At 44.5% G+C, this 23,856-nt stretch overlaps 1 protein-coding gene across 4 annotated transcripts in view; it reads left to right on the top strand.

Annotated features, from left to right (window-relative positions):
• The window catches only part of DOCK5 (dedicator of cytokinesis 5), a 115,720-nt gene that overhangs the window by 29,975 nt on the left and 61,889 nt on the right, over window positions 1-23,856 (top strand). For 3 of the 4 annotated variants that reach the window (XR_004390009.1, XR_004390008.1, XM_030509918.1), the window contains exon 1: window positions 8,357-8,434. The exons of the other annotated variant lie outside the window; for it this stretch is intronic. Coding sequence is in view for 1 of the 3 variants with exons in the window: in XM_030509918.1 (XP_030365778.1) it covers window positions 8,392-8,434 (43 nt within the window). In the remaining 2 variants the exon portion in view is untranslated. Of the gene's footprint in view, window positions 1-8,356; window positions 8,435-23,856 lie in introns of those variants that run through there. 4 annotated transcript variants of the gene reach the window in all.

Below are 23,856 nucleotides of genomic sequence, written 5' to 3'. Positions count from 1 at the left end.
TGGAAGCTCATTTCCAGCCTTGGAAATTTTGATTAAATCTGACCACCTCACCCCTGCTGAGGACACTTTCGGGAACAAGCTCTTCAGACATTAAAGATGTAAGATGTACATTAAATATAAAGCAGTCGATAGCCGTGATTCAGCTGTGATGGATAGATACCACCAGCGCTGCACGAGGGCTTCTGCTAACAGGCACTTTGGAATTAGCCAAGATTCTTAATGAAAATGCCTGCCAGCACTTCCTCCTTTTCATCTCTCACATGATGTCAAAGAGGAGGGAGGAGCAGGATGACCGCACAAAAAGAAAAGATGAATTCAGAGTCTGCAAGTCTCTTGCTACCTGTTGTTCTAGTGTAGTTGTGCCATAGTGGCTCCTGTTGAGGGTTGTGGCCTGTAGGATAGCAGAGAAGCAGCAGTAAGAAAGAGAAAAGAAAAACTCAACCTGGATTCCTCCTGGTGTAATTAAGCAGAGTTTCTGTCTAAGCTACTAAACTATTGGCTAGAGCAAAAAGTATCTTTCACTGATGAACACTACCTGCAGCTCATGCTGCTGCACCCAGAACTGTGCTGAAGTCTTCATCTTGTTAGTCTGAGCATTACTACTGATTTCATCTCAGCTCCTCAAGTGCTGGCAAAACACCTTTCTATCTGTTTTTAGTGCTAAACCAAACTTTGATCACAGCTTTCCTTGCTGGTCCACGTGTTGTAATTACATATTCAGTAACCTTTTCCTTTATCCTTTAGTCTTTTGCAATGAAATCTCTCTTATGGGTAGGTGAAGAAAGCCACAATGGCAGCAATAACAAAGTGTATTCTACTATCAGGAAATGAGCTGAGCTCTGTTGTATCTCACTGATTATAAAACCAGTTTTAATTTTCCATTGTAAATGGGAACAATATCACATAATAAGCCTCAGAGTACCTTAGCATTGAAATGAAGTATTTGATCAGCAATACATTTCTCTAAAACATTCATTTCCACAGTAATTATTCCATCAGAGAGCACAAGGGGCATATTCATAGTGTGAATGGTGCCGTTAAACACATATTGCCCTGGGGACACTTTTTTGCTGTTCCAAATCTAGCCAAATTCTCTGCTTCCTTTTCACAGTTCCAAACCATTCATGGAGCTGTTACAAGCAATTGCTTACATAGAAAACAATATTAGAAAGTGTGTGAATATGTTTTTTAATATACTTAAGAACAAAGGGACAGAACTATAACCCTGTGACTATTTAGTGCTGTAGAAATCAACAACTAGGTGAAAGAGAAGTATTATGGCCTTTTCATAGACAAATACCAGTGTGTGAGAGAGTTTAAATCAACTTGTTGTAAAAGGGATCGTTCTTGAATGGACAGAGTTCTTCCTCCAGCATCAGATGCTCTTTTGCTCTAATAGCAAAAATAATAAAATACAATTATTAAAAGAGAGTGTGGAAATTTGGAATCCCTGGTTTATGTCCCAGGCTCTGAAAATTCCTTTAACACAGAGATTGGTGGGGGAAAAAAAGAGATTTAGCTTTTCCCTTCACAGCAATTAGCAGTGGAATATAGTTTAAAACAGCAACGTCACCTCAACTGTCCTTCCTCTCTGAAGGAAGAGTTTTTTCCTTTAACAACTAGTGAAATCAGTTCCTTTAGGCCCATTTTCTGCCTCTTTTGGGGCCTGTTCTTTAGGCTGATTTACTGTGAAGAACAGAAAGGAAATTACTTCAGGATTTTCGAAGGAAGAGTTCCTTGCTCCTTGCTTTTCATCATTCTTCTTTTGTAAAGTTCACATCAGTAGCTGAGGGAGGTTGCAATAACCCTGAGTTTAACTAGATACCAGTCTCAGACACATGCACAGATTTCCTTCTCCAGTGGTCTAATGATGAGTCGATAATGGTCATTTTTGTGGAAGTTTCTGCTCTGCTTCAGACACCTAATGAAGAAATCCTGTGTCAGCCCCTTTGGCAACCCATCAGAACTTCTGTCAGTACAAATCCTTGTAGGAACACTCTCCCTGGTGGAGAACTGCTCATTTCCATCAGCGGACAGTGTCTTATTTTGCTGATTCCTTGAATCTGCTGACTTTGCTTGTGTCATTTTTCTGGCAGGCTTTATTTGAGTACCTCCTACCTCATCAGCTCGGTTGCTGACAGGACAGGTAGCAGAGATCTTCATCTTTCTGCACAGATTTTGTAATAAAAGTGTGCAGTACTGAAGGTCTCTTTCTGTCAAACTTTTTTGTTCTTTTATTCCCTAGAAAGAGCCACAAATTCCAGGCCAGCAGTTTTGATTATGAGATTTTACCCAAGGCCATTGACTTGTAAAACTTTTCATCAAACATACAGCAGTCTTTCAGGCAAAGGGAATTGCAAGATAACCTCTGCCTAAACCTTCTGCTGACCTCTTTAAAAGAAGCTCAACAGCAAGATAAAACCATTTCATATCCAGCTGTTGGGAAAGATCTTGGCATCATGACTTGAAAGATATCAATCAGATGCTCTCCAACAGAAATTGATGTCACAACCCTTTCTGACATGACTGAGACCGACATTTGGTGCATGGAATGTGAGAAGCAAGCAAACCAATTTCTTTCACTGAGGCTGTGCTGATTTACATGTGTTGAGCACTGAATGAGTTACTAAGAGGAAGAATAAAGTCTGGCTCCAGCAGTAATTCATTCATGAGCTGAAGAGTTGGATTTGCTGCTGGCCCGTGAGGCTCTTCCTCAGTGCATGTGGCAGTAGGAAATGGACTCAAGTGAATTATAGATGATGAAGATAGTTAAAAGCAGTTTTACAAGTGAGATCTCTGAATGGTTTACTACTTGAGGTATCATTTCCCATTGTGTTTCATTTCAGGAATATTGGATTTGGGACTTAATACCTTACTCCTGTAGCTACTGTTGGCCTTCTCACGTTGAGTTGGTGCAGACACGTAAATGAAGGCATGCAGCATGCTGTCACTTGCAGCTCTGAACATACTCTGAAATGTTGCAGATGTGGTGTTACTCCTTGCATTTTCTAATGAAGCAAATATCCTCCTGAGCTTTGCAACTAATGCAGAAGTTGATTGTGTGATTGATGCTTTCATTTGCATGGATAGAATTCATGTCTGAACAAAGGGAGAGATCACCATCTGGATAAAATGCAGAGTAGATGAGAAGATTCTTCTGTCTTGCCTTAAAAAGAAACAGATGGAGGAGGGGTAGGGAAGCTAAGCTTTGAAATTTTAATAAACTCAGACATAAAAATACAAAGCTATTAAAATGGAAAGCCAACTAACTGATTCCTCAGAACCTGCTCATCTGACTTAAGGATACATCAAGGCAGAAATTGCCAAAGCTGCCTGAGGGTTCTTATAGTCCCCATTCCTGTTTAATTGAAAAGGAGTCAGGTTTCAGTAGTCAGGCGGCTTTGGAAATATTTGCACAAAATCGTGAAACAGAAATGGTTATATTTCATCTAGAATTCCTCTTGGGAAATAGTGATAAACCTGTCTAACAATTACCCTACTCCACACCAGATTACCCCACTCAGCAGTGGTAAAACTGGATTGGAATCAACAGCTCTACCCCCCAGGACTGACTTGAAGGGAATGCAGGGCAACTACGTGGTGCTGTCTACAGGCATGTCCCGTGCTACGCTAATCATGGCAGTTGCTGCTTCTAAGGGGAAGGAAAGTCCTCTTGACCTCGCCAGGAAATCTGTGCCTGCCTGTTATTTGAATGCAGATCCTAAAGTCATTAAAACTGGGAAGATTTTGAATGTTGCTGAACCCAGCCGAGTAAACCACGTGAAGACAGTGTCTACGCAGCTTCTGGATTTGAGCTGATAAGCCTGTGTGGCACAGTGCTGGGAACATGCAATTTCAGGGCTTTATTAACTTCATACACACTAGCGAATCTAAGCCTGAATGGCTTTCTGAGGAACTTCAGATTCATTTCAACAGGAATTAGCTTTTGACTGACTTCTGTATTCCTACGAGGCACCTTTCAGCATCATTAAGCATCTGAATACCTTTACAGATCTGTCTCTCAGACATACATCGGTTTTGGACAGGAAATCTCCTGTCCATGGAGGATAACAGTGTGTTATCACATGCAGTCAGCCTCCCGGGGAATTTGCTTCTCTGTTCTATTTAGAGAAATACTCTATGCCCTCCTTAAGAAGCAATTTATACTGCTTATAAATAGTTACATTTTATATATTTATACTGCATATAAACCAAGGAAACAGTGAACACCCGTTCATGTCAGACCTTGGGTTGGTGAGGTGTGCACAGAGCTGCTATGTATTTCTTTCAGTGAAGATTGTTTCTTTCCATCACTGCAGGGAGGTGGAACATATGGGAATGTATGCGTGCAAGAGAGAGATCTTGCAATAATGCATGAGCATTGCTTCCACAGTCCTTTGGTTACTCTTTAGCTGTACAAGTTTGTCATCCCTTAGCTCCATGTGATGATCAGAAGGTGGGTTGTAGAGGTATAAGCCTTAGTTAGTGAATGCTTGCCCTTTCTCACAGCTGTGCTGGTGCAGAATGATCCAGAAAACCAGGAGTGCAGTGAAACTGGTGCAGGTAAAGAGTGGGTCCTTTGAAGAATGGTTTAGAAATATCTGTTCCTTTAACAGAACAACAAAAAGAGCTGACAGTAGTGTCAAGCAGACTAAGTACAAACCTAGCATTATTATACAAGGATTTGCAGTGAAATATTCAGCTATATGAGATCTTCAGATAATATGTTAAATATTGTTCCATGATAAAACGTGTGCAGGCAGGTGGCTAAACCCACTCTTTTCTCCTGTTTGTGGTCCGTGTGTGTATTTGCATATTTAATTGCTTTATGTGGCTTATCTGCTGCTCTGTATTTATGGTTTCTGCTGGTGATCAAGAGTCCAATTCTTATCCAGAGCTGATCATTCATCAGCTACGGGGATTGACTTACTAAATGAATGAACAGATGCTTTAGTTGTAGTGGTAGTTTTGTAGTTGCTGTGCTAAACCCACTTACTATTCTGCTGAACAGTATGGTTTTACTAGTTTAGGTTTTTCTCCACAGTTTCCACTTCCTTTCTCTTGCTTTCAATGTAAACCGCTTGACTCAAGCGCCAGCTTTCGGGTTTGTATGTGTGCAGATCCAAGCTAGACAGGATTCAGGCTGGCGACTAGAAGAGTTCTGAAGTGTTAAATCACAGGAAAAACCTTTTTCCCTTCCCTTTACCATTCATTCAGTGAAGGTCTGTGTGTTCCTTAGCTACTGTAGTTCTTATTTGGAACACAGGAGGGCACTAGAATTACGTGTCTTAGAGTAAGTACTTCAGTTTCTAAGCCACGGACTTTGTAATGACTCTGTTAACTTCGCATTTTGAAATGCCGAGTTTAGATAAAAGTTCTACTTCAGCAGTCTGATAATTTGCAAATATACTGTTCTTTCAACTGTGAAGTAAAAGACCCAGGAGTAATATGACATCCTTAGTGCACTTAAAATGTGAATGGACCTTAGTCACCCAAATTCTCTCCAGCTCTGATCTGGAACATGACCTCACTCCTGTGGTTTTGATGCGGGGTTTATATAGAGCGAGTTAATCTCTGATTAGAATTTAACTATATATCCTGCTCCTGTTTGGGGCAGAGAAGAACTGGGTCCAGACTGTTCACCAGTAACAGCCCTGTTAAACAGCACTTGAGCATTAAAAGAAAGAAAGAAAGAGAAGGAAAAAATTATTTGGTGTTATAAAATTAAATGAAAGGTTTTCTGAAATAAATCCTCCTTTCAGTGACAGCTGAGATTGCTTCCCTCATGTGCCCCCGACATTTGCAAATCTTGATTTCACTTGAAGATTCCTGATTTTGTAGTGAAGCTGCCTGAGCTGTGCCAGTATTTTCCAACCCAGGTAAAGCAAATTCTTGGCAGCAAATGAAAACCAGAGCAAAGCATGAAAGATAGGCAAGTAGTAACTAGAGTAGCTGGTTTTATTACTGCAGAAAGTTGGTGAATGTGTCATTTTAACTAACTTGAGGTGTTAGCACCTTGAATTGCAGTGAGGAATGCATAGCTGGAAGCACTGAAACACTTCAGGCATCACTAGAGCAGCCCTCCAGGAGCGGATGGAGTGTTCCCTGGGCAGGATGGAACGCAGGGGGATGCAAAACTAGCATGGCTTGCTCTGTGCAAGGGCCACAGAAAAGGCATATCCCATTCATAGCAGGGAGCATTTGGGAATCCAGGCAGTCCAAGATCAGAGCAGAGAGGCCTAGAACAAGCTGTTCACTTGTCTTGCCAGCCTGGCTACATTGCTCTTCATGCTAAGGTCTCAAAGCTTCCATAAAAAAAAGTCTGGGTGAATCTTCCAGAGTAAAAGGATTTGCAAAATATCTCAGTATTTGCTTGGGTGCCCCCATCCTGTGGCAAGGGGATGGGCTCCAGGCTGTGCCCTGTGCTCTCTGTGGGCCCCCAGCTCTACAAAAACAGCCCAAGGACTGGGGCGCTACTAAATCTTTAGCTGGAGCTGCAGGGTTTTGTGCGTAAGAACAATGACTGCAGATATGTGCCAGTACAACCTCTGATCATGGTTGGCTGGGTTGAATTAGTGTTTTATAAATAACAGTTAACCAGTTCCAGTTAACTAGTTGCACATCTCTCCTTTTTTCTTATCCTGCATATTGACATCCTGTGTTGAAGTTTCAGGTGCCATTTCAGTAGTGAAGGAGCCCACGTTTAGCCTCTAAGCTGCAGAGTTCTCACGTGCAGTGATTCAGCTGTACACATCTGCATGTAGTTGGGAGCATCTCACCCATGGCATGAGCAGCCCGGGGAGAAGATCCAAGCATCATTTTAGAGAAGGGTTTGGCTTTCTGGTGGAAACTGGGTGTAACATTTCTGCACATGACAGCTAGATGAGTAACGTGCTATGTGTAACATATTCATGGGCCACACATTCTTGACAGATGACAGATCACCACATATTGTTAGAAAAACAATTATACAATGATACTGTGGCTAACAGTGATATCAAGTGTCCTTATGTTCAAAATTCTGCTTGCAAAGAACAAGTTTATTTGTTAGAGCAAATATAAGTAATATACTACTGGTATTACTCTGCCTCTTAGAGGCACCGGTGAAGAGCAAGGCAAATTAAACTTACTGGAAACACAGGTGGGAGAGTCTGTAGTATGGAGCACAGGGCAGGGATGTGGGCTGAGACCAGGCACTAGGAAAAGATCTAGTTACTTGGACTGCCAGAGAACTGGCGAGAACCTGGATCTGCTCAGCTCGGACCTGACTCTTTGTTCACAATCTGCCGTTGTGATTTGCAATGCTGCTGCATAACTCAGGGCCTAAGTAGTAGGTGTTACTGACTATCCCTCTCCCAGTTTGCCAGCACAGCCCCAGAAGCCAGCCAGTCTGGTCGAGGTCAGAGCACCAGCCCTGCCCTGCAGGAGCCTGGGCTGTGACATACTTTATCATCCAGTCCTGGTTCCCAGCACCGCGCTCAAGTGGAGGTTTAACGTCATTGAGTGCCAAGTCAATCTTACAAACAAGAACATTGTGTCTTTAGCAGAGTGCAGTTCTGTGACCATTTTGCTAGACACTTGGAGTGCTTTTAAAATAACCCTTTTGTTTTCATAGAATCACAGCCTGGTTTGTGTTGGAAGGGACCTTAAAGCTCATCCAGCTCCAGCCCCCTGCCATGGACATGACACCTTCCACTAGAGCAGGTTGCTCCAAGCCCCTGTGTCCAGCCTGGCCTTGAACACTGCCAGGGATGGGGCAGCCACAGCTTCTCTGGGCACCCTGTGCCAGCGCCTCAGCACCCTCACAGGGAAGAGCTTCTGCCTCAGAGCTCATCTCAGTCTCCCCTCTGGCAGGTTAAAGCCATTCCCCTTGGCCTGTCACTATATGCCCTTGTACAAAGCCCGTCGCCCCTTTAGACAGTGGAAGACTGTTACAAGTTATTAATGAATGACTTTTAAAAATCTGTGTTTTTAACAGCGGCAGAATGCCTGCGCCTGTTCCCACCAGCGTCCTGAGGAGCAGCCATGGGCGGCATCACCCATCCCGCCCTCCCCACTACCGTTTCCCGCCGTGTTCCTCGTTCTGTCCCCGGTGCCCCACCAGCACCTTGCGGCAGCGCCGGGCCGCGCTCCGGGGCGGGGCGGGAGCAGGTGATCCCCGCCGGGGCGGGCAGAGCCGCCGCCTTCCCCCTCCTCTTGCTGCCCGCCCTCTCCTCCGCTCGGCGCGGCGCGGCGCGGCGGGGCCGGCAGCGAAGTTGGGCGCTGCGGGAAGTTTGGTGGCATGGCGGAGCGGCGCGGGGCGCCCGGCCCCCGGCAGCGCGGCGGGGCGGCGGCGGGCGGGCGGCCGCGCTGAGCCGAGCCGAGCCGCGCTGCTCCGCGGGGACCGCCGGCATGGCCCGCTGGATCCCCACCAAGCGGGAGAAGTACGGGGTCGGTGAGTGCCAGCCCGGGCCGCTCGGCTCCCCCCCACCCAAGCCCCGTGTGTCCCTTTCGCGCTCGTCGAGCCTTCGGCTCCGCGGCTCGGCTCCGGCGTCCCTCTGCGGGTCCTTCCCCTATCTCCAGCCCTTCCTTTGCTGCTGCACACCCCGACTCGCTTCGCTCCGCGCACTTTCTCGGTTCTCCCTTCGGCTGGTGCTGCTCTCTTCCACTTCCAGGTTCAGCAGCGGGTGGTCCCTCTGTGAGCCGCAGGGATGGAGGCAGTGGTCTGTGTCCCGTTCGCACCCTGGGAGCGCGGGGTTACTGGAGTCATGCGTGTTCAGGACTGGCCTCTAGAATTTTGCCTCTCCAGCATGTTTCACAGTGAAGAGTGCTCTAACATAGCAGCAGAAAATGACTGTTCTCTCTTAGAGATGTGGCTAGAAAAAGTGCTGACAGGATAAGAAGGTTGTAATGAGTGAATTCAGGACTGTGGGCTACAGCTTTGCAGGGGGTGGAAATCTTGACATAGGGCGAGGTGTGGTGAAAGCTTCGCTGACACTTTGTGCCTTCTGCCTTGTCTCCTTCATGTGTAAAAGGAGACTGCTGGGTGCTGGCTCGCTTTTCTCTCAGAGGAACATAACCAATGGTGTTGCTGGTAAGTTTGCCTTTTCTTAAGCGTTTGACAGATTGAAACCCACCCAGTTTTGAGGTTGCTTGTGAGGCTGGGCAGAGAACAACAGACAGGAAACCACTAATGACACAACCAACTTCTGATCATTGTAATGAAGAGTGATCTTCTGTGCTCCTTGTTCCACAGTGGACTTCTTGATGTGAGAAAAATGTTGAATTTCATGCTTGCAAAGTGTTAACTGCCCAGCTCCCCTGCGGTGGTTCATTCCAGTTCAGTCCATGACATTAAAGGTAAAGAACCTCATCCTGCACAGTGTTTCACAGAGTGCATTTGAAATCAGTTCCCCACGTGATTTCACAGTGGCTTTGCAGAGAGGCAGCCCACTTCTCGCAGGACTGTGGCTTGAGCTTCCCAGATATTACACACAGCACAACCTTATCTGGTTTCTGCTCTGGTAACTGGGAGGGTGTGGAGTATTGTACGCCCTGAACTTTGTTTCTTCTGTGCAGGTAACAGCCCAGGCTGTTTATATAGGGGAGCCCATGTGTATGACTTGGTGAGACTACTGTGAGTATAAGGAATTAAAAGGTTTTGGTATTAGAATCAAACTCTGTAATGCTGGTATCATTGGTTGGATTATGATGGGTTTTTTAAGCACAGCTTTGAGCAAGGCTCTTCTACCTGAAGAATGGCCTTGGGCAGTGGGATGAATCAGAGGCACTCCTCTGGCTTCCTTTTTATTAGCTTCCGGGGTGGTATTTTGTGTTGGCTTGAGCCAACTGCTGCTGCTGACAGCTCCTCTCCCTGAAAGGGCACTGGCTTGTGAGTAAGCAGGGTGGGGGATAAGCTGCCTCTGCCCGCACGTCCCCTTACTCCTGTGTGTTCAGACAGCTTCAGATACTTCTTGTCCTTGTATGCAGACACATGAACCAAACTGACACAGAGTCAGTAACTTGCAACCGGAACTGATAGGATTAATACACAGGCAGTCAACAGAAGTATTTATGCAGAGACTGGCTTTATCAGGCATTAATGGAGTAGTAATATTGCCTGGCTCAGCACGAGTGTGGCAGCAGGGCCAGGGCAGTGACTGTCCCCCTGCACTGGGCACTGGTGAGGCTGCACCTCGAATCCTGTGTCAGTTCTGGGCCCCTCACTGCAAGAGAGACATTGAGGTGCTGGAGCGGGGCCAGAGAAGGGCACCGGAGCTGGTGCAGAGCCTGGAGCACAAGTGTGATGAGGAACGGCTGAGGGACCTGGGGGGGTTTAGTCTGGAGAAGAGAAGGCTCAGGGGGGACCTTATCGCTCTCTGCAACTGCCTGACAGGAGGATGGAGCCAGGAGGGGGCTGGTCTCTGCTCCCAAGGGATGGGACAAGAGGAAACGGCCTCAAGCTGCACCAAGGGAGGTTTAGATGGAGATTAGGAACAATTCCTTCCCCAAAAGGTGCTCAGACATTGGAACAGGCTGCCCAGGGCAGTGCTGGAGTCACCAGCCCTGGAAGTGCTTAGAAACCATGTAGACGAGGCCCTCAGTGACATGGGTTGGTGGTGGCCTTGGCAGTGCTGGGGCAACGCTTGGACTTGATGATCTTGAAGGTCTTTTCCAATCCAGTTGATGCTATGATTGTCAACTTGAGGTTTGCAGACTTGTCGGGTTTCTGTCTACAGTTGCATCCTGTGTGGCGTTCAAGCTTGTGCTCAGGTACCAGCCCTCACTGATTCTGTGCTGACTTCGAAGCAGTTGGTGAGGATTGAGAGGAAAACATGAGCTGCTGGGGCCAGTAATCTGCCTGCTGACCAAGGTGCCTACTGGTGCCGGTTAGCAAGGTGCTTGTAATGAGGGTAGCGCCACTGGTTTGTATGATACAGGCCATCGGATGGTGACAACTTCCATTCACTGGTAGCATGGGTAAGTTGCTAGTTGTGAAGTGTAAAGATAGAAGTTCATTCTTTTCAGACACGCTGAAAACACAGTAATCTGTGCTTCGGAAACTAACATGGAACTACTTGCATTTATTTTAAACATAACCCTATAAATCATACCAAAGCAGTAAGAAATTCCAAGAAGTACACAGTGTGATTCAATGTCACTTGTCTGCTTTTTGCATTTCAGTTCAGAATGGTTTATGTCCTGGGTTATATTCTACACATTTGTTGATTGTGGGTTCAGATTGATTTGCTGCCTTCTAGTTTGTCTTCAATTGGTTAAACCTTTAGTATGGATAGTACAGATGGCATATGAACTGTGTTTGAAATGGCAGACAGCAGAGAGTGCGAGATTGGGAACTGCAGCATTTTTAGGGAAGCATACGTGAGAGACAAATGGTTTACACTTTCTCACTTGCAGTGGGTTTTCAACCCACTAACAGATGGGATTTTGGAAGCTTCAGCCTTGTAGAGGGACAAAAACACTGCAGATCATCAACATCTTGTCTCTTTAAGCAGTGGGATTTTCTGGGTCTCACAAAGCTTCCTTGCAATGTGCTTCACCTCTAGTTTGGGAAGGAAAGATACTGTCTGGTACATCTTCCTTGAAGGCTGGTCAGTTTTGGGGCCAATCCAAGGGAACTAACCTACTCTTGGTCCAGTGCTTCTCTCAAAAGGAAGGTGTCCTTTGCAGAATGCCTTTCATACAGACTCTTCAGGCGAAAGAGCATACTGTGAAGGAAGGAATACCTGAATGGCTCCCCACAGTAGTTAACTTTTATTACGTGTTTCAAAGTTATTAACTCTAGCGTAAGCAATCATCAATGTAATTATTTTCTGTTTCTGCTGGCAGTAACACAGGTTTGCATTAACTTTAACTTGTGGCACTTCAGTTGTAAAAACAATTCTTTCATTAACCATCATCTGTTCTTAACATGTTTTATTTAGAAGACGTCTTCAAATGTTGGGTTGAAGGGAAGCTGATGAACCAAAGAGGTTCAGTTGCTGTGTGGAAAGTGTTTGGATCTGGTGCATTTAAAGGCTGGGGACTGAGAGGGAAAGGTTGAGAAACTTTGGGACAGCTTCTTTTCCAGCCTCTTCACATCCTGTTCCAGGGATACCTGTTTTGCACTTCAAGTATGTGCATACATGGGTGACTATTAGAAAGGGAATGGCCTGATTTGATCTGGTTGCAGAAGAAGTGTGGCCACTTGCTATGGCTACAATACCTTAGCCATGCAACCGAAGAAACTGTTATGGTGGCAAATAGCCTTTGAGTTTCAATCCAGTATCTTTTATTTTGTTGGGGTTTTTTCCTTTTTGTATAGGTTTTTTGGTAAACTGGCAGGTAATTACCCCTAATGGCTATTTTCAAGCCATTACCTCTTTCCCTGCTGCAGGGACCGGAGCATGGGACTGTTCATGTCGTGAAGAAGTATTTACTTTGTCAGAATACCATGTGGTGCTTGAGTTACAATCAGCTGCGTCATGTCTTAGGAATGGCAGTAATTTTTCAAATGTAAACCAGTGCCTGCCAGCTACACTTGTGATTTATGGGAGCAGAAATGCAAAGGAGCAGAGAGGAAGAGAGAGTGCTGGAGAATACGATTTTCTTACTAATGGTTTGATTTGTGATAACTTCTGATAGCTGAAGCCATCAGCTCTTGGCTTCATGTTCAAACCTCGTACATCTTCTGCAAAGTTGGCTCAATACAGTCTGTGATCAAAGGAGTTTCACAGGCCTGACAGTGGTACATCATGTCAGATGAGAGCAAAACTCTATTTGTTTCAACTTGCTGCTTGCCTTGTGCCTACTGTTCCTGCAGGATGCTTCTAACTCAAGCCCGCTGTTGTGCAGCAGGACCCTGACAAGGGCTCTAGAAGGATGGAAGAGCCCATTCCTACTGCAGAAGTGTGTGTCTTCCTTTCTGTTGATAGAAACACTCCATAGCCATTTTTCCTTCCATTTGCTTTAGTGTGATTTGTGTCTCCAAATTATCTTGTTGATGGCAATCCCAACATCGCTTCCAGCAGGGAAAAGTGAAAACTTGGCACTGCTGACAGCAGAAAGTTAGACTCTTCAGAGTAGCAGGCAACACTTTATTTCTGATTTAGTTCCCCAGTTTTTACTGCTGTGTCTGTGGTTTATTTGATGTCCAAGTTGGCTGTGCTGCTTCTCACTTCCACAGTCCTTTCTAGTTTTTGTTAATCCACATTATCCTGAGTCTATTTCCTCTTATTTTTTGTGATTACTACTCTACTCCTTAAGTAGTTCCCTGTGAAACTAATCCTGTGGACTTAAAGGTATTGCTGACATGAACAAGACGTGTCACCATTACTTACTTATTCTTACTTTGAAAAGCAACATTTCTAGAAGTGTCTGGTGACTTCTGGGTGCTTTAGCTCTCAGTTACCCACCTTGAAACTTCACCAGCAGGCCTGATGTTTAGGAACTATCATACACTTCATCTTACTATCAATCAGGTCCCTTTATAGAGGCTCTAAACCATCTCTTGAGGCATTCAGAGCTGCTTGTTGCCTTCTAGAGTTTTGGCAGAGCTGTCTCCTGCTGATTAGATGTGGGCCTGATTGCTCAGAGGTGTCAAGGGGCTCCAAGCTTCAAACTGCCTTAGTCCAAAGTCATAAACACATTTATCCTCTTGCTACCAGAGTGAGCCTGTGCTTTTGGGTCCAATGCGTTTAACTTATGCTTGAATGCCTAAAATGCTGCAATGGATTTTGGTGCCTTTGCCAGGAATCATGTGCTGATAAAACTGGAACATAAATATGAAATATTCAACAGCTTTCTAGCTGGCCAGCTCATGGTTACCTTTGAAACTGGAAGATGTTACTAAGTGCTGGTTGGACCAGTTGCTTTAGGTACAGATCAGAGTGTACCCCTCCCAGGAACGGAGCCGGGAGCGTTGTTTAACGGATGAATTGCTCTGGCTACTTGAATCTTTCAGATAGGGGTGTCTGGCACCTTGTCAGAATGTATCTAACAAAAGTAGTGGTGGTTCTGTGCACATCAGTTACTCTTTGGCCACTTGTATATGCTCCAGTTTTTGGAGGTGTTGCTGCAACAAAAGTGGATCCCACTCTGGAAAGTGCTGAATCTGGGCAAAAAGTTCCTTGAGTTACAGTGGGGATAATAACAGCTTCCTGCTCTTGGGAAGCTTGGTACTTTGATCCTCCAATAATAGAACAGTTTATCACTTCAGCTCTAAAGTTCTGATACTGATTCAAAATGTCATAGGCAAATAGTGGCCAATTAGTGCTAAGTGCTTTTTCCTTTTCCTTTTTTAATGCAAGAGTAAGTAGCTTTAATATTAGAGACCTGATTCTTGCAGCACTTCCATTCTTAGTGGGGGCTTGATGCTGCAGAGAGATGGAGCTTAATGTAAAGGTATAAAGCAGCTGTAGAAAATGAAGGGAAAGCTGCAGTGCCAAGTTCTTTATCTCTCTGCATCTCATGCAGTTTAATGAAAACTGATGTGCTTAGTGCAAATTGAGAGTAGCTTGTTCTTCATTTTCTTCTTGACAACAAAGGGATCAATATCCTTCTTTGGCGTTTTTCCTTACAAAGCAAGACCCTTAGTTCCCAGCCAGGATTTCCTGTTCCTCATTTCAACACTGTTCCCTTATTTGCCTTTTGCTTGTTACCTGAGATAGGTGGCAAGATAAAACCTCTTTGGAATGAAAGGTGTCTGGAGATGTGGAGCTGTGCATCCCTGTGCAGGGCCAGCTCTCTGAGTGGGGCTTGTGTCATTTTGCAGACATGAATCAATGAAACCACAGGCATCCATTATGGGAGAGGAGTCTGTTAGGAAGCCCGTGTTGAATAGGAAGGACTGGAGGGACAGAGGCCAACTGCAATCCCTGTGGTTATGCACATCAGAAATCCTGCCTGTCTCAGCCCTGCCAGCATGAGTTAGCTCAAGTGCTAGTTTCCATAGAGGTGCTGTCCAGTGGAGGTGAAGAGTTTCTTGGCAGCATGTCCCAAGTTTCTTAAAGTGCAGTGGGCAAAGCCGTGCTATGAATTCTCATTCAGATTGCAGGAGAGCTTCTCTGTTCTTTCTGAGCACATGAATGGAAAAGGGAAGGTGTTGGAGGCCTCAGAAGAGCTGGACAAAGATTAATGGCTGGAATTCTAGTGGGTGACATTCTTTTGCAGCTGATGGAGTGGGATCCCTTAGCTTTATATTTGCTGCGGGTCTATCAACTTGAGTTTAGAGTTGGTACGTGTAGGTGTGATGCTAGCCATGGACAAGGAGTTTTAACTCAAGTGAACTGTATGGTGAAGAGTAGCCTGTAGGCAGAGTTGGGCTCCATGCTCCGGTGCTGTACTTGTTAGACCTCGTCTTCACCCTGACTCCCTCTGGAATGAATGCAAACAGCAGAACTCGTTAGAGAGTCGCTCTCTCAGTTCTGTACAGTAGTATTTCCAGGTTTTCTTTCCACTTCCTTTGATGTTTTGCCCAGTAAGAACTAGGACAGTAATTTAAAGCCAGTGGCAAATTCACTTAATTCTTTTGAAAGTGCCACACGCTTTCAAGTTGGGAATTAGCTGAGTTGTCCAATTTATCAAGTGATGGGTTTTTGCTTTTACAAATCTGCTTGAAGATTTCACTGTAAAAGTTACTCTTGTACTTCATGTATCTGAACACCAGTTGCACGTTTGCAGGCTTGGAGGGGGGAAAAAAGGGTTATTACAGACAGACTTAGTAAAATTCATTTGCAATCTCTATATTGTAAATGAGCATTTGTTCCTTCACAGACCATAGAAATGGAAACATTCCACATCAGAGGTTACTCTTGTGAAAACTGAGTTTCAAACCTCTGGTAGGTATTTGCAGTTGTTAAAGCCAGAATGTAAGTACCACAATACTCAGAAGACTAAAGGGATGGATCCCTTCTTTTGTAGAGGACAACCCAAAGACTGATTATGTGCCCATTTTCTTCTACATCTCTAGAATGTACAGCACAGAGAAGATGGACAGTATTTAAGTTTATTGAATTCCCATGATACCAGTAGGCCTGAACACAAATCCCATTCTGATTCAGCTGAAGCCAGTGGCAATCCTGTTGATTTCTCTGCTCATACGGTAGTTGGAACGGGGTTAGAATGATTGCTCTGAAGGAGAAGATTATGATTTAATATATTTTTGGGGAGAATACTAATCATTCAGGCTAGATGTTACTGCTCAGATTTCAAAGAGGCAGGATAAAGCTCCAGGGCTTGGAAGAAATGCACCTTACAATAATATCAAGCACCCTTTAACCTAATAAGATCTATAAGGCTCCTGTCATTGTGGTATCTAGTTCTTGTAGCCTCGCCAGGAGATGAAAAGGAGCAGTCTTGTCTTGTATCCTGCATGCTGAGAAGGTCACTGTGTTACAGGGAAAGCAGATGGATGTACATCTTGGTAAAGGAATGAAGTGATTAAGGACACTAGGTGGATGTTTTGTGAAATCAGAGCTGGTAGAAGATGCAGCTTTGATAGCACCAGATCTGAGGTTTCTCTGTAGCAATAACAACATTGGGAGCTCTTGCTGCACCTTTTTCCTCCTTGAGCCAACTTACACTGCTCAGCCTTGAGCAGCACTAAACCCGGAACGCAGTTCAGCATCACTGCCTGCTTCTGTGTCAACTGGAGGATGTGGCTCAGTGAAACTGCAACATCTTCCAGCAGCTGGGCTGAGAACTTTTAAGGCAAGGACCACTTTCCAGACGGACAAGCAGTGTGTTGTCATCTTTTTGCACTTGGAAGCTGCTTTTGGCACATGAGTTCCAAGCTGGGTACTCCTGCGTCTGTTCATTACACTGCAGCACTGACATGCTATTGCATTTTTGTTTAGTTTGAATCAGCCAGAGCTGAAACAGGCTGTAGGCTTAAAAGCTAGTTTACACTGTGGCTAACACTTCATTGTTTTATCTTCCCTTCTTATGTTTGAACACTGTGAGGTGTTCTCACTGGCTGCAGGAAGTAGCTGGAGGCTGCTAATGCAGTGGGAACAAAAGCCAAGGGCATTTCTCTAAACCACAGCCAAAGTGATGTTGCAGACAACCTTAAATGGTTGTTGTGTAAAGGTGTATCAAGAGAACCTGTGTGTGACTCTTCAAGTAGAGAGGCTGGGCTATTTTCTTTTTCCATCTATGCATCTGCAAAAGGGGACATTTCATGATGTTCCAGGGAGACTGGAATTGCAGACCTAGGGCTTGTTCATTGATGTTTTCTTCTATCAAGCACCAGATTTGGTATATTCAGGAGAAGGTTGGCTCTTACACTGCAAACACTGATTTATTTCTCCATTGGCTCACACCACTCCCTCTTACTCCAGACACAAACTGAGACAGCTAATGTAGATTAATTCTTTATCTGAGCTTAAAATCCCTAAAGGCCCATTAGAGAGAAAATAATAAAGGAAGTAGAGAGCCTAGTGAAGAAAATGACACAGCCAACGATTTGTGTGTAGGTTACCCATATGTACAGTAAATGCATAGTAACTGTTGTGTACTGCAGCTCTGCTATGCATTATTCTGGTACACATTTACAGTAAGATGGTCTGTGTGTATAAAAACAGCAGAGCTTTAATTCCATGTTAAGATGGGTAGAAGGGAAAACTGAGCTTTGGGAGATGGGGCCTGTGTGTAACTTTAGAGGGCAGGGTGGGTTATTGCAAATCCTGGAAGCTCTGAATCGAGTCAGGGTGAAGGCAGAGTGGGTTTTGCCCAGGGTGTCTGTGTTAGTGTGTTTGGAGAGACTTGTTTTCGGGTGGTTTTCCTACTGCACCTACTTGCACACTTACAGAGAGACACAACAGCTTATGCTGTGATGACTTAACCACTGCTATCCAAATCAGTGTGTGTTTAGGGTGTGTATCTCTGTCCTTATTGCAGTATAGATGCACTTTGAGAACAGAATCTCCCTTATTTTCCTACAGCTACTGTGGTGTAAACACTGCAATAAATATTTAGGGGGAAGATGACTAATGGGAATTCTGCAGACGTGGAAAGATGGAGATTATTTCTTTTTCCTTTATAATCAGTATGTCTCTTGCTTTGACAGTTCTGAGTCATCTCAGTTTGCCTGATCTGAATCTACTAAGCTCTGATTAAAATCTATGGACTAATTTGTCATTGGGTCTGCCACTTGCTCGGGAGCATTGTTGTGGAACTGACTGAGGTTTGAGTCTGTAGAGTTTAAAGCCATGAGAGACCATTAGATCATCTAGTTGGAGCACTCGAGTGATGCTTCTGAAGCCAACCCTATTCCCAGGGGCTGAGGTTGTTCAGATGGGGTTTTTTAAAGCAATTCAGGCTTTAAGAGATGAAAACATTGATGCTAGAATCTGATCCAGTGTATGATGGAGGCATGCGAGTATCCAAGAGTTGATGATGGCATGACTGAAAGAGAAAATCTTCCTCAGTCCTAGATTTGGAAATCAGTCTGTGCATGACACACTCTGCAAAACATTAGATTATTGGCCCATCCCATCCCTAGGATAATGTTCTGTTATTCAGAGGAAATCAGTAGAATCCTACCAGGCTTTTGATGCACTGTGCATCTGTTAGACACCTTTCCTTGTCCTGGGCATATGAGCAGCTAACACCCTGATTGGGTTTGGTTATTGGAATAGTTTTAGGTTGGCACTTCAAGTGTAGGAAGCATGTCAAGAACAGTGGATGTTCCTGCTTCTCTCATGGTTCTCAAAGGAAAGGAATGAATATAGAAACTTGATAGTTACTGAACTCAGATTAGACAGGCGATGCCATATCCTCCTGCATAGGCAGATGGTATGATTTCTCCATTGATTTAACACCCTTTTTTAAGATCATAGAACTCTGGAATGGTTTGTGTTGGAAGGGACCTTAAAGCTCACTCAGTCCCAACCCCCTGGCACGGGCAGGGACAGCTTCCACTAGAGCAGGTTGCTCCAAACCCCATATTTGAACACTTCCAGGGATGGGATAACCAAGTTTAAGGATAAGTAAAAGTCTTTCCGGGTGTATTCCTGGGTGTAAGGCCAGCCTGAAATTCGAAGTACAGAAGATGTTAAAGGTCCACCTCCAGCTCATCATGTGTTTGATTCTGAGGTCTCATGATGGCTGTTAATGAGAGCATTTCCATCCATGTAATCCTGCTATTCTGCATTATTTGCATTCAGAATGCTAAGCAGTCACTTGGAACTGTGTGGAACTCAGCATCAACTCCATTCAGGAGTAATTTTTCTCATAACCCATTAATGTGCATGTTTCCAGTGGTGAACTATGGCTTACTTTTTGTTTTTGAAGAAGTCGTTTGACATCTAAATCTTCATTATGTTATTCTCAATTTTTCAGACACAAATTCCTGGGAAGCTACAAGAACGTTTTTGCTCCGACATCAAAAAGCCTTTGTTCCTATTAAGAATTAATTCCTTGGGCAGTTCCTTGTCTTTTAAATAAAGCCACTGTTTTTTTGGTTACATCTTGGCAGCAGAGAGCATACCAGGCTTCTCCAAACGGGGCGTCCAGCAGAAATGCCATGGCTTAATACAGGGGTCTGCAGCAGAAAAGCACATTACTTGTGTTTCTGTACAATAGTTTTTGACTCTTCAGTTGAAAGATGTAATGGGACGAAGTCTGGTTATTGCAACAGCTCTGAATGTGATTCTTTGTTCAGAGGAAGCAAGGCACAGCCCTCTCCTATCAGATAGTGGTGAGGGCAGGCTGCAGAGAAGTGGGACATGGTATTTGGAAGCGGTTATCGTGTCTTTGTGATGGGCGGAGGGGTGGTTATTTTGAGCCAAGTTAGAGATAATGGATCTTGCAGTGGCTGTGCTTTTCAGGCCAATAATCCACATTTGAAATGCATTTGAACAAGTTATTGAGGGGAGGATTCCATTTCATTCTGCTTGGAATTACACACGAAATAGTATGTGACAGTTTCTGCCTCATTCACTTCAGTTTCAGACGGTTCAGCTTCGCTTTGCCTTTAGAAGTCTTGAAAATGAGTTACTCTTTTGGTTAAAATTGGTCTAGGAATTAAGACTTGATTTTCACCTTTGAGTGTGCTGCATATGAACAGGATGATGTTCAGTTTTTCTGCCCTCAGTTTCTCTGCATGCAGACGAGACCAGTCGCTACCTTTCTGGCCTGCATTGGTGGTACTGCATGAAAGACACTGTATTAGTGCAGGAGATCACTTATCCAGGTGTGTGCTGGCTCTTTAAAGCCAGATGTATATGTGGCATTGGAGCCCACTGCACCACCACCTTCCTTCCACATGGATGTTGTAGGTAGGCACCGAAGAGAAGAGCCTGACTTTCATGGAAACATGTGCCAGATCTGGTTTCACTGAAAACGAGATCAGACTCCACGAGTTACTTAACAGACCTCATGGAAATGAAGGCTCTTTCTCCCAGGGCTCTTGGACAAAGTGAAGCACTGTGGTTTTTCAAAGTGTGTTTTGGTTTTGGGTTTTCTTTGTAATACAATTTTGCTGCTTCTCATTTTCTGCCCTATGCATGACATTGAGGTTTCTTACTGCTTTAAGTGCCGCTCTCTGGTGTTTCACAGAAATGTGCTGTGATTAATCTGCTGTCTTCATGCAACTGGAGGGAGTGACATATCAAACCTGCTCTTCCCATCGTAATACTGCTGTGTGCCAGCCCACATCACACTCTGTGCCTGCTCAGAAACATCCAGCTCACTGTTAGTCATTACTCAGAGCCCTGGCTACTCTGGAAAGCCCGGGTTTCCTGCCTCTGCTTTCCTTTTGTGTAGCCCTTGTTTCTGGTGATGACTGTTGTGTGATGCTTCAGAGGAGAGCAGTGTACCCCCACATGCAGCGTGCATGCCCTGTTGTGCAATGCCTTTAGAGTTCCTTCTCCATCTGCTCTGAGGAATCACCTTCTGGCCTGAAGCATGAAAATTGCTCCTCCTTATCTTCACCTCCATTACTCTGGCTGCTGTCATCAGTCATAAAGTTATCTGTTGCCCTTTTCAAACCAGCCCCAATGTTGACTCCTCTGACCTTCCCTCCCAGTGAATTCCATGGGCTGGATGCACTGTAGAAAAAAACATTTCTTAGACTTTCCACTCATCAAACTGGGGACTGTAAATGAAATAATACCTTATATTGCCTCTAGTTATGCTCAAAAGAATGTGATTGTTCAAACAAACCCACTATCTCCTTCTCATGGACCCCGTTCTCCACCTCTGCCTCTTTATTTGTATTGAATTTGCTAGACTTGAGTGCTGCTTTTCATTCAGGATGATAAAAGGAACAGAATCACTGTTCTAAAGTGAATTTCAAAGGACAAAATCTCAACTGAAGTTTAGCTTGAAGCAGCAAGACTTAAAGACTTAACTTCAGATATTCCTGCAAATTTGGGGACAAAAGTCTCTATTTTTTTCCCCTTTTCCATTCTTGCTGCTGTCAGGATTTAGATGAAGGATTTTTATATTTTCATGCCATGACCATGTTTGTTATGTGCAGTTTCCTTTTCCTTTCAAGTCTGGAAGAGGTCAGATTAAATACACACAAGGAAGAAGAGGCGAAGCAGTTCAAATAACTGCAGATGGACTGTTTGGGACAGGAGTGACATCAGGCAGCAGGAAGCATCAGTAAAGCTCCCAGGGAAAATATGCCAGCAATTTGTCTTTTATAACCTTGTTCATAACCGTTGGGTAGGAGATTTTCTAGAAGTGACCCTCTGTTCTTGCTTAATTCAATCCAGCAAAGCAAGATACTACCGGTCTTGCCCTTTTTTTTGATGTGCAGTGGCAGAAGTGTGTTCCTGTAGCTTCTAAATGCTACACATGGGATCTGAAACCTTTCTGGTAGGGAAGGGAAAGAGAAGGGAACTGCGGTGTTTAGTTCCCCGTTTTGTGGCTGTTGTGATCTTTGGGGAAGGGAACTGCAGTGTTCAGTTCTCCCTCTCCTTGGGGCTGTTGTGCGCTTGGGGTTTGAATTAACTGTGTGTTCTCTAAAGAAAGGCTTGTCTGATGGCCGCCCACCTTTCTGTGGGACACTGGGTGCTGCTCAGACTGCTTTTGTCTGACGCTGAAGCAGCAATTTGTGGAAAAATACAGACTGGTATTTATATAATGTCTGTTTGTCCCACGGAAACCCAAGGCATCTAGAAATTGGATGTAGGAATCCCTCTGCATACAAGCACATGCGCATTTCTAACCAGGAGCCGTTCCTTGTGGAGAATGAGGACAGGAATCCCAAGCAGTGTTTTAGGACAGAAATCAAGGCAGTCCAGCTGTAACCACAGGAGGAAACTTTAGTAGACAGAGTGTAATCAGCCAAGTTAGAAATTGGCAGAGATGCTCTCCTTTAAATCTTGGAAGCCTGTTGACTGTGCTATGGGATTGTTAATGTCCATAGAGTGTGTGATGCCTGGACTTCACCTAGGGAATGGCACCGCTGGATAGTGCAGTGTCCCTGTAGCCAGCAGCTCAGCAGTGACTCCAAAGGAAACCTGGATTGCTTTATCCATCCACACCGTTTCCTGCTGCACCTTGGGGAGGTTTGGAGATGTCCCATCCAAGTAATGGATTGCAACATCACTCCTCAGCACTGGGGATTTGGCAGGTTTACTGCAGCAGAAGGCATGGCCACAGGGCTTCACTTCCCTTTGGGGTGGGCGCTGCACTTTCCTGCTGACTCCTGCAAACCCTGGCAGGGTTATTTTCTGTATCTGGCAGAACAGTTTCTTTTTAACTGAGTCAAATACAATATTAACCAGTTCTTCTGACCATTCATGGCCTTGGCGTCTGTCAAAACAAGGTAGTTCTCAATGGATTAGTGTGATCTACTCCTGTGTATGTTCATGTTTGTCTTTGGCCATAAACATTATCCAGATTTTTCTGCAAAGATGTTGATGGGATTTTTATTTCTGGGCCTATTCTGGGGCCTTTAAGATGTCTAAACCGAATATCCAGATTACCGGGTTCTTAATTTCTTAAACTTATCCAAGTTTTTATGTCTTGGCGTACGACACCGTTGCAGGGAGGGAGAGGAAACTGGATGTCGAAGCAGCTAGTGCCTTAGGAGCAAAAGTCCAGCATCGTTCCTGTGACAACAGGAAAACAACATCATGGATTCAACCCGTCCTCTGTGTGTGTCTCTGCAGGCACTGGGGTTATAGTAGGCATGAATTACAGCCACTGAGAACAAACACAGCCCCTGCAGCATAAGAAAAGAAGTATGTGTTTGCGATCAGGGTCTATTTCAGATCCTGCAGGGAATTCACGTCTCCTGCCTGCTTCTCTGGGATTATTTATAGTTAGAAGCTGGTGTATGTGAGGGAATTTCCGGTGTGGTGAGCCACAGTCATTTGTTTGTGCTGGATCCTTTCCAGGAGGCAATATACCTCCTCTTGATGGAAATGATAGGCACTGGATGGGAATTTCCTGACAGAAGAGCTCCATTTTTTTACATTTATTTATTGAATTTTCAGGGTTCTTCAGGCATCAAACCCTCTGAATCTGAGGGATTTTTCCAGAGCCCCCTGCAAATGTTTGCATCATTGATTTGCCTTCTTAAAAATCAACATTTGTGCTTCTTTCAGTAATAGGTTTCCTTGGGGAACAGATTGGGATGTGTAAATATGGCACTTGTGTGTGTGAGGAGGTTGTGTTGCTGCATTTAAGATGTGAACTGTACTTAAACCAGTGTCTTAAAGAAAGAAATAAGATAATCTCGTTTCGGTGGAGGAGTGGTCTGTTCTGATTCAGTTCATTGAACCATAGCAAAGCATTTTCCTGGCTGATTTATGTCTTTTTTACCTGCACTGGTTTGAAAACAAATTCAGATTAAACTTTCTCACCTTAGAAGCCTCCAGCAGCTCTGAGAAGGGCTTTCCTGCTTTGCCCAGGGAGTCT

This window comes from Strigops habroptila, chromosome 21 (assembly GCF_004027225.2).
Source record: "Strigops habroptila isolate Jane chromosome 21, bStrHab1.2.pri, whole genome shotgun sequence".
Taxonomy (NCBI): Eukaryota; Metazoa; Chordata; class Aves; order Psittaciformes; family Psittacidae; genus Strigops; species Strigops habroptila.
The sequence above is the reverse complement of the archived record's forward strand: the minus strand, read 5'-3'. Positions and strand labels throughout refer to the sequence as shown.